We start from the raw sequence: 18411 nt of genomic DNA, 5'->3' as shown, positions 1-18411 counted from the left end.
TCTCAATCATCCTATGTGGCTTCTACCACCACCTAATAGTGCCTAACTGTGCCTCTAACACACACACATAGAAACCAAGGTGTGCCTGGGGCATACACCTTGAGATATCCCAACAAACTCCCCCTCAAGGGAATGCCTCAGGCTATGTCAAGGATTCATCTAGTCTCATAGTTTCTCATGCCATCTCATGGTGGTCAAGGATTAATCTATGGCTAGGATCTCATGCTAGCAATGGTTCCCAAGGGTGTGAGGTAAACAAAAGGGATACATAAGACCTTCCAATGGTTATCTCCCCTGCATGTACATGCACACAATGTCTGCAGGAGGTACCATGGAGCAAAAACACATACACATGGCCTACATCATATGGTGACCAGAGGTGTTTACAAAGAACACAATAGTTTATTTCATTCATTTTGGAGGACTATCCAAGCTGAGTACCTTGACTCAACATAAAAAAGGGAGATCTGGAGCATATATGGAGATGATTCAAAATGCATAATCTTCATAGGATGCCTCATCTTGTGGAGGCACATCAACTGAAAGTAGATTGGCAGTTTCTGACTTTGTAGTTGCTTCCTTTTTTGCTCTACAAAACTTTTCATGGTGATTGTTTTTGCCACAGTGTTTGCATGGATTGATCTTGAAGCAATCTTTTGAGAGGTGATTAGTCTTCCCACAATGTTTGCAAGGTGAAAACTTGCCCTTCTGGATTTTTATGACATAGGCTGTGTCATTGCCTCTCCAGAGTTCCATGTGCCTTTCTTCTTCTTGAAGAGCAGAAATAAGACCTTCAAGATTAGGATTAGGAAGATTTTTCAAAGTGGTAACAACATGATCATAATCTTCAGGCATACTCTTGAGCAACACTGCCATTGCATCATCTGTAGTGATTGGAGAGTTGATAGAGGCAAGTTGAGTCATGAGACTCCGCATAAGATTGACATGGGCAGCCAGAGGAGTGCCACTAACCATCTTTAATTCAAAGAAAGCAATCTTAAGTGAAAATTTTGAGATGTGAGAGCCAACACCAAAAATAATGTCAAGCTTCTGCCAAGCTTCTGCTGCTTTCTTTGTTAGAAAACTAAAACCCCACCAGAGGGTATATCCCGCAGCGGAAGACTGATAGTTTATCCCAGGAATTACATGCGGAAGTATTTCACTATGGAATGAAGCTTCATCAAGCGTGTGTAATTCACAACATTCATGTGTATGTGTAGACAAGCAAATAGACTGTTCTCAGAGACAAATATAGAACCAACACTTATATTTCCGTCCGTCCACAAATTGGACAAGATAGAATACCAAAAAGGTTGTCCTACTATATGCATGGCACCTCTAGATCTCTGAGCCCACGTGCTCCACTAAGTATGTAGACACTCCGTCCAAAGGATCTCTCCACCTTGCTATCCACAACCTCAGCCTAGGTAGGCTTCACTTAAGCTTAGGCTGCAACTCCTTCAGGATCATCTTTACCTCTTGGGTATAGGCCCAAGGCTTCCCTTCTTGCAGCTCCTGTCTGCTCTCTGAGCAGTTCCAGCCAAAACCATGGCTGCACTGCCTAAACTACTACTAAAAACAAAAGAACATGTTCAATACTACATGGATTGTCAGCCTCCACCTTGTCCATGCATGTGTATTTGGTTAGTAGGGTCAATGTAATCGCAAGCCATCAGCTTGATCATTTATTCTCTCAATGGGGCAGCTTCATAAGAACTAACAGCACATAATTCTTCATTATTCCTTAGGTCAACTCGCAAAACCGCAAAAGCTGGGAAGGGGACAGAGTCCCTCTAGAGCCTGTTTCAAATATCCATATGTAACCGTACAAGGCGTAACGATGACAAGGGAAGTTCAGCCCTCCATTCCTTCTGTTTTTTGGTGAGACCCCTGCCTTTGCCAGCTTGATCTCTGTTGAATCGAACATTTGCTATTTTCCATACTGTTATCCCCGCTTCAATTTCAACAGATTCCAGCTCCAAAACACCATCTTTTTCAGCTAACCCACCACTGCTGGTCTGGTCATTGGCTTCTACATATTTCACAAACATAGGAAGATCTTTAAATCTTAATAACTGATCAGGAACTTCCACAACCCTTTCTGCTCCAGGAGATGAAACCTGCAAGAAAGCCCCCGAGCAAAACCAAGGATCACATTCAGAATGTCCATCCTGTAAAATATTCACTCTTTTATTTCTCAAGCATGCTAATGCTACCACTCTGATTCTAACTCCTTCAGAGAGTAGGTAACGACTAACCAAATTCAGTTGCAATTATGAAGCAAATGATCAAACCTCCAAAGCCAGGTTGTTGGGGATATCGCCCTCTTGTCCGGCCTCTTCCAGCCGCTTTCCATAAATTGTTGAAAAGCTTTCAATTTCGATCACACTAGGAGACCCATATCTGAAAGTATAACAAGCCATTTCAATGTTACAAGTTAAACACGAAGCTTGCACAAATCCTTCTATCACTCCACATCTAACCAGATCCACTTTGAGAAAAAATTTACAATGTACTAACATGCCTAAACACATTGTATAAAAGCAATGTGGGTCATCAGTCATGATAGGTCAAGCCATCAACTCTACCATACAAGCATGGACTAATCACTATGGTACCCCACCTATGTTAACAGCATCGAAGAAAGAGAGTAGACAATTGTGCAGAAACACACACATGTCTAGATCAATGCAATAAACAAACTCATCCTTTAAAAACAAACAAAACTCGGCAGTTTTAACCTCATGAGAGTCATACACATGGTTAAAAACCATACTCTTTCCTATATAGCAGGGACCAGATACTACAACATCCATGCATGTCATCAGCGCCAAACTGTGGGTGTAGACTATTGAATAAACATATGAATAATAAAATTACTTAGAAGAGGTGGGGCAAGAGAAAGAGAGGACGAGAGATGGGGAAGGCATCTTTAGGATCGTAATCTCAGAAAATGTGAATGAAGCATGATATTTCCAAGGTAATGATACAATGAAACCCTGGACATTTTATAGGTCCAAATGAGGGTAGGAAATCATGCACATCCATGGTATTATTAAGTGGCACATGACTTTCCAGCGCTCATTTACAGTATATGGGATTAGCCACATACGCTCTCTACAAGAAAAGCTATATTTAACTAGCTACATAGAAATGTTCATGCTATTACAAGCAATCCCTGCTTGGGAAAAAACCGTTTGTCCTCAAAATGGGATGAAAACGTAACAGCAGTCCACAAATTATCAGTTAAACAGCAGAAATATAAACATAGCTGCACTGGGAAATTAGTTCCAAGTAGTATTGAAGAGGAACTCCAATATCAGCCAAAGCATGCACAGTAGATGGTCACCCTCATGAAGGCAATAGTAGTGCAGGGATTGATCCACAATCGAAGGAGGATCCCATGTAGCCTTGTCCTGGGGTAAGCTTGCCACTTTACCGCTTTATATCTTAGAATATAATCTCTGAAACCCAAAATTATCTAAGGTCCTCTAAAACTTGCACAGCAGACCCAATGCATTTCTTGAGAATGAGAAAAGTGAAATATATTTTGAATATTGGATTTGAAAGGAGTTCCAACTGATATGCTACCAAACCTTATCTTTTAATCACCGTATATGGTCCATAAAATCTGTGAGCCACTGTTACGATCAAGCTGAGGTAACACGACCTCGGAAGAGTCAGTGGACATTTTCCTTTAGAGGGTCAATGTTTGTATTATAATTTATTGAGCTTTAGGTAAATGGTCAAAGGAATCAATGTCAAAGTCCATGATGAGGGTGATAGGGCACGGACTAGATGAGTCCAAGGCTATGGATCTTAAATGCGTTAAATGTGTAATTGTGCCTAGGGGCAAGCAATTAACTGATATCCCAAGAGAGGGGTATAATGATGCATTTAAGAGGTACCCTAGAATGATGACAATGTGGCAAACTAGATCCCTCTAGGGAATTGTGGGCTCTGTGGACTAAGCATGCAGAAACTTCAACGTGGATTAGTCGATTGGAGCTTGCTACCACAGAGAAAGGCTGGGTGGAACTACAGCGTGCCTTCACCCATGATTTCTAGTAACAACTTTGTTCTCAATCTTTATGATTACGTGATGTAGTATTGGCGATCATCGTGTGGTTCAAGGTTATCACGGGCTGGTCGTTGGGTGTTAATTGACGAACCTCAATTGTTACGGGCAGTGGGCTACGAGGTGCTTTGACGTCGAATTGCTAGAGGTCACTATTGATTTCATGGAGGGCACACGAGCTGGTAGTGGTTGGTATTTCATTTGTGTGTCAAGATTCAGTATAGTGGCTGTGACGTAACACTCGGGAGGTTCTTGGCGGAGCAAGGAGCAGAAGTTTTTTTTGGGTCCACTGGTGACAAAGGTCACAATCCCATGATTTCAACCATTTGAGGACCAGTCATGCATTTGGCGTAGAAAGCTGCTTCACCACGTTTTGTCGTCTACCTATGTGTGATTTCGTTGAGGAGTTGGTTCAAAGGAACGTTGTGGCATACGTGAGCTACTTTGTGGATGTTGGTGAGGTGTTTAAGTACTCCCACAAGGAGGGGCGTGAAGGCTAGGAGTGACTCTACCCGTGGAGTCTTTGACAAGTTGAAATGCGACTTCCACCCCTGGACCAAGTGGGTTTCTGCAGGTTGGGACTCGGTATGAGTACCCAAAGAAAATTTGGTTTAAGACGAAGTGGGTTAGCAAAGGGAGTACATCACAGCCTAGTGGCCAAGCCAAGCAAGCGAAGCCAGTTGAGACTAATGGCAGCCCGAGCTTAGTCGAAGTCTTCTTTGACCCCAGAGCAAAAAGAAAAAGCGAGGAGAGAAGGCTTGTGTGTTGGATGTCTTCAGCCTCATCAGTGGAAAGATAGTCCATGAAACAAGGATCGTCGAATGGCTGAGATGATCATCTCAAAATGTGACGTGGAAATGGAGGGAAGTTCAGAGTAGAACAAATGTAGATTCAGCTAGCGGAATCTTCTCAGAGGTCAATACATGTTTTGTTATGTGTGTCTATTGCTAAGCTAGTAAACAGTGCACCTGATAATATCCTATCAAAGCCCGCAGCAACGGGGTATACAGCCTTTAACGATACGGAATTAATTAAGAAGAAGGGACAAGTAGTCAATCATGATGTCATTGTGTTGCTTGACTCAACATTAACGCACAATATAATTAACTCTAAGCTTGTGAATAGACTGAAAATAAAGACTAGCCCATCTTACTATACAGTCAAGATGGCAGAAGTCCGTCCAACTGAAGTATGGGACCAAAGGGTTACCCAGTTGGAACTTCGAATTCAAGACTAAGCTTGCTCACGCAAATAAGCCCTGGGTAAGGCTTGGCATTCTAGGAAGGATCTAGCCATAGATTGGAAAAAGCACATTTATCAGTTTAAGATGAATGATGTGTTGTATGACAAATGTTACAAACATCACATAATCATAAAGATTGAGAACAAAGCTGTTACTAGAAATCACGGGTGAAGGCACGATGTAGTTCCACCCAGCCTTTCTTTGTGGTAACAAGCTCCAATCGACTAATCCACGTTGAAGTTTCTGCATGCTTAGCCATAGTCTTAGACCCATCTAGTCCATGCCCTATCACCCTCATCAAGGACCTTAACAATGATTCCTTTGACTATTTACTTCAAGCTCAATAAATTATAATACAAACATTCATAAAATGTCCACTATCCCTTCCGAGGTCACGTTACCTCAGCTTGAGCGTAACATTCCTTCCCTCTTCAAGCATCAACGTCCTCGATAATAAAGTCTGGGAATGCTCTCCGTAGTTCGCAGCACTAGGCACTTTCTGAGGTATTTCAACTATAGTTGGATTTGCTAGTCTATAACCATAGTTCAGCTCGAACCGACTGATCCTTGTAGAGGAATGTTTTCTATCATTGTAGGCAAATTCTAAGAGTGGCAACCATTTGTCCCATGTATGTCACCTCAATGAAACATATGCTCTAAGCATATCTTCTAAAGTCTAGTTGACTATTTCCGTCTGACCATCCGTTCCTGGATGATCCCCACTACTCATTCCTAACTCAGTCCTCAGTGTCTCAAACACTGCAATCCAGTACATTTAACATCCGTTTCTGGATGATCTCTACTACTCATTCCTAACTCAATCCTTAGTATCTCAAACACTAATGAATGGTAAATTTAGCATCCATGTTTGACACTATGGATTTGGGTAATCCATGCAGACGAACAAATCCGCCACTTGCGGGGCAATAACAGACTCTCTAGTTGGAGTGAAGTGAGCCATCTTAGTAAGACAATCAACTACCATAAGTATAGAATTATATCCACCTTGCATCGTAGCCAGACCTACAATAAAGTCCATGGAAAAGTCCGGGTGGCTTCACCTGTTCTGCCTTACTTACTTGACATGAAAAACAACATGTCACATATTCATGAATATGTTTTTTCATTTTCGGCCAAAAGAAATCTCATCTCACGAGATCATACGTATTTTGGACTCTTGGATGTCCCGCACATGGGCTATCATGGCACTATTGAATGACTCTTTGCCTGAGATCATTCTCATTAGATACTACTACCTTACCATTTCTTTTCAGCATACCATTCCTTATGGTATATCTTGCATAAGTTTAGCCTTTTCTGGATGCCAAGTCACCCGTTTTCCCCGGGTCTAAGCACATGAGTCTTAGGCCAACGGCTCTGGACAAACTCGTCCACCATTTGAGTTTCTCTAATCTCGACCATTAGAGCACTCTTTAATACCGTGAAACTCATATTATGCATAATGTGTGATAACGCATCAGCAACTTTATTATCCTTCCCTCTTCGGTACCGAATCGTCATGTTAAACTCCTGTATGAGTTCTGTCCACCTAGCTTGGCGTCCTCTCAAGTCAGGTTGTTTATAAAAATGTTTCAAAGTATCATGATCAACATCAACATAAAACTCTGAACCATATAAATAATTTCTCCATGTTTTCAAAGCATGGACAACGACATATAACTCTAAGTCATTAGCTGGCCAATTTCGTTGAGAGGGAGAAAGCTTCTTGCCTTCAAAGGCTACTGGCCTTCCCTAGAACTGCTCCTGGTTTCAATGAAAAACGGTTTCTGGGGATCAACTATTTTTAACACCGGTCCTGAGACCACAGTTAGTTTTATGGTGTTAAAACTTTCTTATTGATTATGTCCCCATATAAAAGATACTTTATATGGGTCAGATCAATCAATGGCGATACTATCTGAAAATGCCCTTTGATATGCCTTCGATAAAATTCGACAAATCCCAAGAATGATCGCAAAGCGATCAAACTATGAGGGATAGGCTAAGTCAGTATCGCAACCACTTTCTTTGGATCCATTTAGCTTGGGATTTGTGCTACCATGAACATATCTGTGTTTGTGTACCAGCACGTATACCATGTCTCCTTCTTCAAACTACACATGTCTCCTTATCTCATCAGCATTCTCCTTAATGCTCTGTTGTGCCCTTGCCATATTTTGCTTTGCTTGCTGAAGTGAGCCTCCATTTCAGCAATGATTCCTGCACAAGAGGAGTGCTAGAAATCGCCCATGAGGGGTAGCCTAAGCTTGCAACCATACAAGAGCCTCATTCTAATGGATGTATGATTGTTAGTATTGTATTAAAAAATTGCCACAAATACCCATTAATCCCAATCTTTCTAAGTAAAATGGCAAAAGAACCTAAGATATATTTCCACCCAATTAGCCTTTCTGTCTGGCCATCATTTTAGAATGATGCGACTGCCGAGGGCCAGCCTCGTACCCATGATAACAAAAATTCCCTGCCAGAAACTGGCCACAAACTTGGCATCTCTATTGCTTACAATCTCTCAAGACAGAAGATGAAAAGATGAACTCCATAAACTGTGCTGTGACCTGTGAGACAGACAGACAGCAGGCAGTCTTGGTTGGGACAAATAAGAAAATCCCATTTTGCAACTGAGCAAGAAGGAGAAGAGTGGTTTCTGCTTCAGCTCCTGCCTCACTGCTAGCCAACTTTGCCCCTCCTTTTTGGCCGCCCGCCCTCTTCCTCAGTGCCTTCAGCCAAGTTGCCTCCCTTCCCTCTATGCTTCTGCCTTGTCTCAACCCGTTTGTAGCTCAATTCTCCGAGCTATTTGTGGCCCGTCTATGAGCTGGACTTCTTGCCACCACCAGCCGTCCTTGCCCTCCCACCACTTCTTCCTTCACCAGCCTCGCCAGCCCCCTGAGATGGCTGTGAGCCCCATTTAGGCTCTTCAGAGGCCTTGAACAGGCCCCCATTCCTCCACCACTTAAGATCCCCTCTCTGCCGTTTGCACCCCTTCTAGGGTATGTTTCTGCACCTCTCCGTTCATTGTATGGGATGGAGATGGTGGAGCAAGTAAAAAGGTGAAGCTCTCTTGAAATGAAGTTGCAAGAATGTATATAAAAGGGGCTATCAACATGACAAAACCCTAGGTTAACCCAAACTAGAGTTAAAGCGGGGAAGAAGTGCCTCTAACCCTCCTAACTAATTATTGTATTGGCCATTGCCTTAAACAATGACAATCACCAAATCCTATTTGTGCTTCTTCACAAATAGGGTACCCTCAGTTGGACAATTTTGTAGAACTTGACTAGTAAAATAGTATGAATCTTCTCGTACCAAGCCTAGGGGGCTTGTTTTAGTGCCTTATGAAGCTTGCATACTTCGTTTTCTTGACTAGGCATTCGAAAACCAACAGACTGACTCAGATACACTTCATGCAAGTCCATATTGAGGAAGGTTGTTTTGATATCCACTTGATAAACTTTCCACACAAAAATGAGCAACCAATGAAACAACACATTTGATGGTGGTCATTCTGGCAGTGGTGGTAAAGGTTGCTGATAATAAGAGCGCTAAAAAGGAAAAGAGTACCTATCACTGCACCAGTGCAAGACACAGGTGGCATTGACACCTGGCTGCACAGTCAGCAATTCACAACATATTTTGGGACTTTTTGTTCAAGGATTCACAGCCAGCACAGGCGCCAAAGTGCACACCATTTGGGGCCAAACCAGCAGCATTATATAGCCCAATCTGGTCGCCTAGGATCTGCCAATAGGGCTGACCAGGTTGGTCAAAAACAGCCGAACAGCCATGTCGGTGAACCAACCAGCCTGGTCAGTCAACTGGGTATCCAAGTCGGCCATTTCAGGCCCTATATAAAGGGCTCTTTGCCCCCATTTGCAGCATTCAGTTTCTGACCTTCTGCCCTGCTGTTCCCCACCCCTCCATGCCTAGTTCCAGCCTGTCCCTTGCAGAGAACCAGTCCCATAGCCTCATCAAATGCAGTAGATCTTTCATGCAGCAAAAGGCGACTTGGACAGCAGCATTCCAAGGCAGTCCAGGACCTGTTTCAGCAGCATAGCTCATGCTCCCACAGTCGGCTATTACATACAGTTTCTGCCTCAGATAGGAGAGTTTCCAGCTCAGTTTTGCAGCAGTAGAACAACAGCATGATACATGGAATTGTATCTATTTTGTACGCCGGCATTCATGTACAGACAGTAGTTAGATACATCATAAATAAAGCATGTGTACAGTCATCAGGAAGATATCCAGTGTCCTTCAAGATTGAGTTTTCTGGCACACCTTCATGTACACACATTCAGTTTGTTTCTGCACATTAAGTCCCCACATTATCAATTGCCCTAACCCTAACCCTAAAGAGTTTGTATATATTGATTCTTTACAAATAAAGTAATTTACAGCTAGTCATTTGTGGTGTGCTCTCTAGCTGTGCCCTCTTACCTCATTTCTACTTTTCTCCTCTCCCTCTTCAGATTTCTCACAATAGTATGTATCGAGTGCAAGGGGTCCCATACCCATGTCTCCTACCTATGCAAAGCTGCCTCAGCCAACCAAGGAAAAGCCGGCGGGATAACTAAGGAAGGGCTCATCTCCACATTATATACGAAGTAATGAGATGCGAGATATAGTGGACATGCAAGACTTCAAAACTACAAGATGGACATAACGCTAATTGTCCATAATCTTGTATAGACACGATAAGGAGTGACACATGCCATCTCCACCACAACACATAACTCTTAGTTTATTAGACCCACGCACATATAGAAAATGTTCAGCTTAAAGCACTAATAGATGGGCAGAAAGCCCACTTAAACAGTTATGACTACAAGTTCAGTTAAATGTCCTTGGTCTAATCAATAAAGTTGAAGATTAGATAAGTTATGGTCTTCAATGATAGCAAATGCATTTTTGATTAATCACTCGATACCAATACACATCATGAATTGCCATTTTACATCCCCTTAACAAGCAAGAAATGTTTTCAGGCCTGGATTACCCCTCAGCCTACTAACATTTCCTTCTAACATAAATGTAGACAAATTTTTCAACAAACTTCGACTCCATTATGCAAAGCAAATATTGCCTAATACGACATCCCCATTGACTTCATGACAACCAACATAGGTGCAAACGATTGCAACAAAAAGTCTCCCCAACACTTGAGGTCACAAGTTTGTAAGAAAATTGTTTCACTAGGGAGAGGAGCACTTCCAGCTACCAGCCCTGCTACCAACGAATGGCTTTCCTCATTTTGGTGCAAGGCATTTTCTATAAGAATGCCAAGGATGTAGTCACAATGCCGGATCCCACAACTCCATTTACACTAGTTCAATATATATGCACATTGGCATTGGCATACACCAAAGAAGGAAATTGATAGAAATTAAGAAAGGTTAAGAGAATTCTATTCTCATGATAGTTATTTGAAAGCGACTTTCTCCTCCTAGAGCTTTAGATCACTATAGATCGTAATGAAAGGCATTTATGACTTCTCTACTAGTTCTCATCGTTTAAATATTTATGCACTTCCTAGACATGAGATGAAATACTGCAAAAGTCATCAAAATGCAATAAGCAATCACTATTGAAGGAATGCAAATTAAGGAATACATATGCAAGAGTTATGTCCACCACACAAAAAAGAAAATAAAAGAAATCAATAGGTCGAATCACCTTACTTGTCAGATAGCTTGTCAAGTCGCACATACACACGACCTTCCGGGGAAACTTTAAAGGCATACAATTTGAAATTACTCCCAAATTCCTCCAAAACACCTTTTGCAATGTCCAATGCCTTTTGACCCCATACTATCTTGCTTAGCCTCACTCCACCTCCATCTCCTCCATCACCAAGCTAACATTTTCCACAAATAAAACTAAGACCATTTCAAATCTCTCTCTCTCTCTCTCTCTCTCTCTCTCTCTCTATATATATATATATATATATATTTTTTTTTTAAATTAATAAATTTATTTATTTATATTTGGTTCAGCCCATCACAGCCCTACTTGGTGGAGATCGCTGACTAGAGGCGTCACTATCGACATGGCCCGCAGGATACAATCCTAGAGACCACCCCCCTACCACAATGTGAGATGACAAGATAGACTCAGATACGAGATATATTTGCCGCTAATAGGAGAGCTCCTATGGCACCTAGCTATGTATTTTTACTCCAATTCTCACTCTGATTTTAGCCATTGGTGTCTAGCTCTAGACTTTGAGTTTAGTTTTCTCAGCAAAGGGCCTTAGTGAGCCCTTTGCCCCAGCCCATAGTGACTTGTGTGAGCATGTGTCACTCTAATATTGTACTTTGTCTCATAGGCCCGTGAGGCCTCCTGAAGATGTCAATACATCTCTCTCTCTCTCTCTCTCTCTCTCTCTCTCTCTCTCTCTCTCTCAGCCCCCTCCGCCGTCCCTCAGCTCTCTCCCTCCAGCCCCCTCCACCCCCCTACCCTCCTCCATCCCCTGCTCCTACCTTCCATACGGGAGCGCCTCCTGTTGCTGCTCCCTGTTGCGACAGCCCGGCCTCTACCACCCCCATCCCCCACCCCCACCCCCATGTTGGAGATAAGTGCACACTAAGTGTACTATTTCCCTAGTATACATTTGTCTAAGTCTAGTCTAGTCTTTGCGTCTTGAGTGTGTGCCCTGTGGCATCTCTACAATTATCCCATAAGCACTCTTGCTTTATGTCTTGTACTTTGGCCCATATATTCATGGGTCACATCATTGTAATCAATCTATCTAGCTTGTGTCTTGTCTACACTCATCTACAAGGTAACTCTTTGTCTGTCTTTCAGTCTTGTTCTTATTTTACTTCTAGTTTTCTAGTTTCTAGTTCTTCCTTTTATATTCCTACATGGTATCAGAGCCATAGCCGCCTCTTCTCTCCCCTCGGTCTGCTGTAGCCATAGCCGCCTCTTCTCAGATTTCTGCCCTGCTCAGCTGGTCGCCATCTTCATCTTCTGCCCGTCTTCTCCACGCAGCTGCTGTTCCTGTTCAGGTTGCCGCTGCAGATCTGCCCACCTCTTTCTGCCCCGCCATCTCTCTGCCAGATCTGCGCCACCACATCACGCCACCGCTTCTCTCTGCTCTGCGCGCCAGATCTGCACGCCATTGCGCTGCCAGATCTGCTGCGCAGTTCCACTCTCTGCCAGATCTGCGCGCCAGATCTGCTCTTGTCCCTGCTGTAGCTCCTGCTCCTTCTATCGCTCCTGCACCTGCATCAACGAACGAAGACTGTCCGTACAGTCCGTACGACTGTACGAAATCCGTACCTGCACGTTTGTACCTGCACAGGCCGCACCTCTCCAGCTGCTGTTCGTGATCTGCGCCATCTTCACGGAGATCTGCGCCATCTGTTCGACCTCCTGGACTGCGCCCCTTTTTGCACCTCTGCCTCTGCCTCGGATTAAGGTACTGTGCCTTGCCTATTTCAGTTTGCTGAACAGTCCCTTTTTTGCTGGTTCCTCCTGCTTCGATGGGCTGTCACATGCTATGGCCTTGACAAAGTGGTGAGAGAACCGGCTTCTTGGATCTCTCCTTTCATTTATTTCTGCAATATTGTAAGGAAATAGACACTGCCCTTGCATCTTAGCAAGAGGTAAGACCTTCCCACATGGCATCTTCCTCTCATTCTCTCATGTCTATCGACAAATTCAATGGGTCCAACTTTCATACTTGGCAAATCAAAATCAAGTGCCATCTTATGAAAGAAGGTCTTTGGGACGTTGTTCACCGTGCTGCTCCCGAAGATTCCGACATTGAGCAAGTTGTCACTAATGTTCCCATTGCCAAGAACAACAAAGCCTATGCTATCATCTTGCTCGGTCTTGGAGATGATTACATTCATCACATCCCCAACATACAGTCTGCTTCTCAAGCATGGATCACTTTGGATACCCTTTTTGGACCCCAATCTAAAAACTCTAAGATTGCACTTTTGATTTCATTCTTTGATCTACATATGCAGGAGGGAGCTACTATAGCCTCTCATGTCAATTATCTTCGCAGTCTTATGATTCAGCTTGCATCAGTGAAGTCCCCCATCTCTGAAGATATTGCTATTGCTGTGCTTCTCAAAAGCTTACCTGACACCTATGCTACTCTTGTCACTACCTTCAAGTATCACAATAATCCTTCTCTTGAAGGTATCATCAATGCTCTCCAAGAGGAAGAAAGAACTCAACAACGAAAGGTAACTGACACTGCATTTTTTGCAAAGAAAGGAAGTTCTAAGGTGAGAAAGCCTTGCACCCATTGTGGCAAAACTAATCATATGGAGAAGGACTATTTCAAGGCTCATCCATGCACCATTTGTTGCGTGACAATCACCAGGAGAAGGACTGCTACTCCAAATTCTCTACATCAGCCCCTGCATCTACCGCAGCTCATGTTGCTGCAACATCTCCATCAGCAGATCCTGCTGTTCCTTCCTCATATGATGAGAAGTGGGCTTTCTGATTACTTCTATTTCTTGTCTACCACTTTGACCACCAATGATGTAGGTCAAGGGGTTCTAGTGTCTTGGTCTTTCTGTTTGTCTACAGTCAGTCTTCTGTCTATCTAGTCTTGTCTATCTGTCTATTTGTCTATCAATCTGACTGTGTTTTGTTTTAGATCCATCTTGTCCCTACCCTTGTGGACCCATATGAGGATATCACTTGAGGAGGGGTGTCTCAGGATCTTTGTCTGTCATGTCTTCTATCTTGTCTCTCAATCTATCAGTCTTTATGTCTGTCTTCTAGTCTTGTCTTTCTGTCTTACTCCTAGTGTCCACCTAAGGAGGGTGTTGGAGATAAGTGCACACTAAGTCTAGTCTAGTCTTTGTGTCTTGAGTGTGTGCCATGTGGCATCTCTACAATTATCCCATAAGCACTCTTGCTTTATGTCTTGTACTTTGGCCCATATATTCATGGGTCACATCATTGTAATCAATCTATGTAGCTTGTGTCTTGTCTACATTCATCTACAAGGTAACTCTTTGTTTGTCTTTCAGTCTTGTTCTTATTTTACTTCTAGTTTTCTAGTTTCTAGTTCTTCCTTTTATATTCCTACACCCCACCCCCCCCCCCTTCCCACCACTCCCATCCCCCCCCCCTCCACCCCGCCCTTCCCAGACTCCTCTCATACCAAGACCAGAGGTGCCTCGCCGCTTTCATTCATGAGGCTGCCCAACATAGAGACCGCCTCATGAGATCACAGAGATAGGGACGGGAGGCCTTATCTGACCCATTTGAGAGTGTGATCACAGAGTACTTCCAGCTAGAGCATGTTGTCCCCCCGATCACAGATAGCAGGAGAGGCAAAGACGACAGAGGGCAGATGCACAGATCACGCTAGCTCACATCTCATCTATTTTTAGACCTGGGATACAGCCGACAGGGGTTACTATGGTGCTTGTCAGTTGCGGCCTGCTGGTATTGTGATAATTCTTTCTATCTTAAATGGTGTGTTGCCCTATCAGCTAGATTTAGATTTAGATGCTCATTGGGGAGAGACTAAAATGAAAATGTTTAGACTTCACAAGCAGTTGTAGCTTGAATGAAGAGATTTTGGACTATCTTTTGATTAGCCTTCTCCTTTAGTGCTAGCCTTCATCATGGCTGAGTCTGCCCTTCACCTCCGGAGTGCCGACAGAAACTCAGTACGAAGACTTTGTATAAATGGATGCTCAAGTATGTGTGGGTGTGTGGATTTGTATGTGTGAGAGCATATTTTTACTATGGTCTACACCCACTGTTGGGCGCTGATGACGTCAGTGGGGATGTCATTGTAGCTAGTCCCTGCTATGCATGATGGAGTTTATGGTTTTCAACCTTGTGAGTGACTTCATGAGATTGAAACTGCACTATGTTGTGTTTTTAGAGGATGAGTTTGGGAATGTTCCTGGATTCATCTAGGTATATACGGCCGACAGGGGTTACTATGGTGCTTGTCAAGCGTACAGTAGCCGCTAGGAGGGCCCGACAGACTACTCCTCCAGACAGTAAGCAATAATCTATCACAGGCTTCTTGCCTACACGGCCTAGCCCATCACCGGGCATACCTCGATGTTTCATGCCATGTGTGTGCTGCATTGTATTGTATGGTATCGGATCATATACATCTATTATGATGATGATGACTATGGCAATATGTATGATGATGGCATTGACTAGGCATTAGCTATGTCTACACAGTTTTCTAGCATGGGTTAGGATGCTCGCTTAGTAGCTCCACCCTTTTGCTATCAGTCTCATAGACCCATCGGTCTTTAGTAGACTCTAATAAAGACCCTCTCTCAAGGGCTGGAGCAAAGGGCGTGCTAAGGCCCTTGTTGAGTACTATGCTGAAATAAAGAGCTAAAAAGCTCAAGCAAAATCAAGTACAAAACGTGTCATATCGTATCATATCATATCATGTACTATCTGAAGTAGGATAAGAGCTGGAGCTGGAACTCAAAATCCGAAACCCGGCACTATGGTGGCCCGTCTATGAGCAACGAAAATGTCTCGGATTTGCGCTTGTTTGGCTATCTCATGCTGTGGTGGTGGAGGGGAGCATGGTCTCCTCAATCACTAAACCCGCTGAGCTATGTTCAGAGTGACCCCTCGTCTCAAGCGGTCTCCTTTGAGGAAAGCTGTGATAGGTCGGACCTCAATCGAGTGTGCTCTGGTTGCTCTCCGTGCCACGAGTGGCCTCTGCAATCCTCTCTCGGCAATCCTTACACAGCTAGCTCCTCCTCCTCCACCCCACTGTATCCAGTGACATGCCGCTATGTTTCGTCAGCCTTTGTGTCCTGTGGTCTAGTCACCTCTGTGAGGGAAAGAGGGGGGTGGAACGGTAGGAGACAGTCGACACTAGGGAGTGTGGGTGTGTAAGAATGTGTTGAGCCACACCACAAACTCAAAGGTTTTATTAGGATTAGGTATTCACCCTATGACTGTCTTAAGACAGTCATAGCGGTCGTAACATTTTAAAGGGTGGCAATGTGCCTTTACCCCAACAACCTCCCACCTAAAGGCCAATGTGCCTAAAGGGGAGAAAAGAATAAAAATTACAGCAATATACAGTCACTGTATACAAGACCATAAAATAAGAATGGTCTCAACCTAATCCCATGATGCGGCGACAATGTGCAAACCGCTCTGTAGGCAAGCTCTTAGTGAGCAAATCTGCAAGATTATCATCAATATGCACCTTCACAAGCTCAAGCCGCTTGTCTTCCAGTACCTCCCTGATGAAATGGTATTTCACATCTATGTGCTTGGTCTTCTGATGAAAGACCGGATTCTTTGCCAACATGATAGCACTCTGACTATCACAATGCAAAACTGGCATATCTCCTGTAATGCCCAAATCTCCCACCAGCCGAGTAAGCCATATTGCTTCCTTGCAAGCCTCAGTGGCTGCAATATATTCAGCTTCAGTGGTTGACAGTGCAATGCATTTCTGCAACCGAGACACCCATGATATAGGACCTCCTGCAAATGTGAAAATATAACCGGTAGTAGACTTCCGGTTATCTACATTCCCTGCATAGTCTGAATCTGTAAAACCATGCACCAATGCATCCTACCTACCATAGCATATGCACAAGTCTTTGGTACCCTTGAGATACCTCAAGACGCCTTTCACTGCTTCCCAGTGCCGCTTGCCTGGATTTGCCATATACCTGCTGATGACTCCCACCGCAAAAGCAATATCCGGACGAGTGGCAACCATGGCATACATCAAAGAACCAACTGCAGATGCATACGGAACCTTGGCCATCTCAGCCTTATCATCATCTGATCTGGGGCTGTCCTTACTGCTGAGTTTTAAATGAGGAGGCAACGGGGTACTAATAGACTTCCTCCCCTCCATTTTAAACCTCTGCAGTACCTTGCCAATGTACTCTTCCTGTGACAGAAACAAAAGTCCCTTAGACCTGTCACGAGTAATCCGCATACCTAGTATGTGATTTGCATCACCCAAGTCTTTCATGTCAAAAGACTTGTGTAATTGCTTCTTCAAAGCAATAATCTCCTGCTGAGATTTGCTGGCAATCAGCATGTCATCCACATATAGAATGAGTAGCATCAAACTGCCATCCTTTGCCCGTTTGGTGTACAAGCTGTGATCGGTCTCACACCTATGATACCCTTGGGACTGCATGAAGGCATCAAACTTCTTGTACCATTCTCTTGGCGCCTGCTTGAGTCCATACAAGCTCCTCTTGAGCTTACACACAAGCTGCTCTTTCCCTTTAACAGCATATCCCTCTGGCTGACTCATGTAGATCTCATCATGGAGATCTCCGTGAAGAAAAGCAGTCTTCACATCCATCTGACATAAATCCATGTCCTCATGAGCAACAAGAGCTAACATGGCTCTCAAAGTAGTCATCTTGACTACAGGGGAAAAGATCTCATCAAAGTCAATGCCCTTCTCCTGCTTAAATCCCTTGGCAACCAATCTGGCCTTATACCTCGGTAAAGCATTTGAATCCACTTTGACTTTGTAAACCCACTTGCATGGCAAAACCTTTCTGCCTGCAGGTAGCTGCACCAAGTCCCATGTATCATTATGAAGTAAGGAGTCCATTTCTGACTGCATGGCCTTCTCGCACTTCCTTTTCTCTGTTCTTCCCATAGCTTCCCTGAAGCTGGAAGGCTCACCACAATCTGTCAGCATGATAAAATCAGCCACATTATTGGCTCCTGGAACAAACCTGTCAGGAGGCCGTTGTACACGGTTGCTCCTCCTAACAAAATGCTCCGTATTAGGCTGCTGTCTAGCTTGTTCGTCATGCATGACGGGTGGCTGTACCACCATATTTGGCTGTCCTACAGCGCCATTTGCTGGCATATCCAGTGGTGCATCATTGGCAAAATTGTCTGGCTGATTCTCAGCCTGTATACCCTCTTGAACAGGGTTATTTACAGCAGCCTGCTGCTGCATATTAATGGGCATTCTTTGCTGTCCGACATCATCATAAACAACCCTCCTGTATTCCACAGGTTGCACGGGTTCTTTGTGTACACTATCCTCTTTAAAGATGACGTCATTGCTGCGTATAATCTTCCATTTGACAGGATCCCATAA

General features: G+C 43.7%; 1 protein-coding gene across 1 annotated transcript in view; it reads right to left on the bottom strand.

The window, feature by feature from the left end:
* Nucleotides 1-1294: 1294 nt before the first annotated feature.
* The window catches only part of LOC147889758 (uncharacterized), a 38872-nt gene continuing 21755 nt past the window's right edge, over nt 1295-18411 (bottom strand). Inside the window, exons 3-5 of the mRNA XM_087391912.1 lie at nt 11018-11193; nt 2295-2403; nt 1295-2120 (exon numbers count right to left, since the gene is read on the bottom strand). Of these exons, the coding sequence (XP_087248038.1) occupies nt 1806-2120; nt 2295-2403; nt 11018-11193 (600 nt within the window). The 3' untranslated portion in view covers nt 1295-1805. The remainder of the gene's footprint in view (nt 2121-2294; nt 2404-11017; nt 11194-18411) is intronic.

The sequence above is a fragment of the Dipteris shenzhenensis genome, chromosome 20 (genome assembly GCF_047967505.1).
Source record: "Dipteris shenzhenensis isolate YYH24624 ecotype China chromosome 20, Dip_SZ_1.0, whole genome shotgun sequence".
NCBI classification, from domain to species: Eukaryota; Viridiplantae; Streptophyta; class Polypodiopsida; order Gleicheniales; family Dipteridaceae; genus Dipteris; species Dipteris shenzhenensis.
This window is presented reverse-complemented; position numbering and strand designations above follow the sequence as displayed.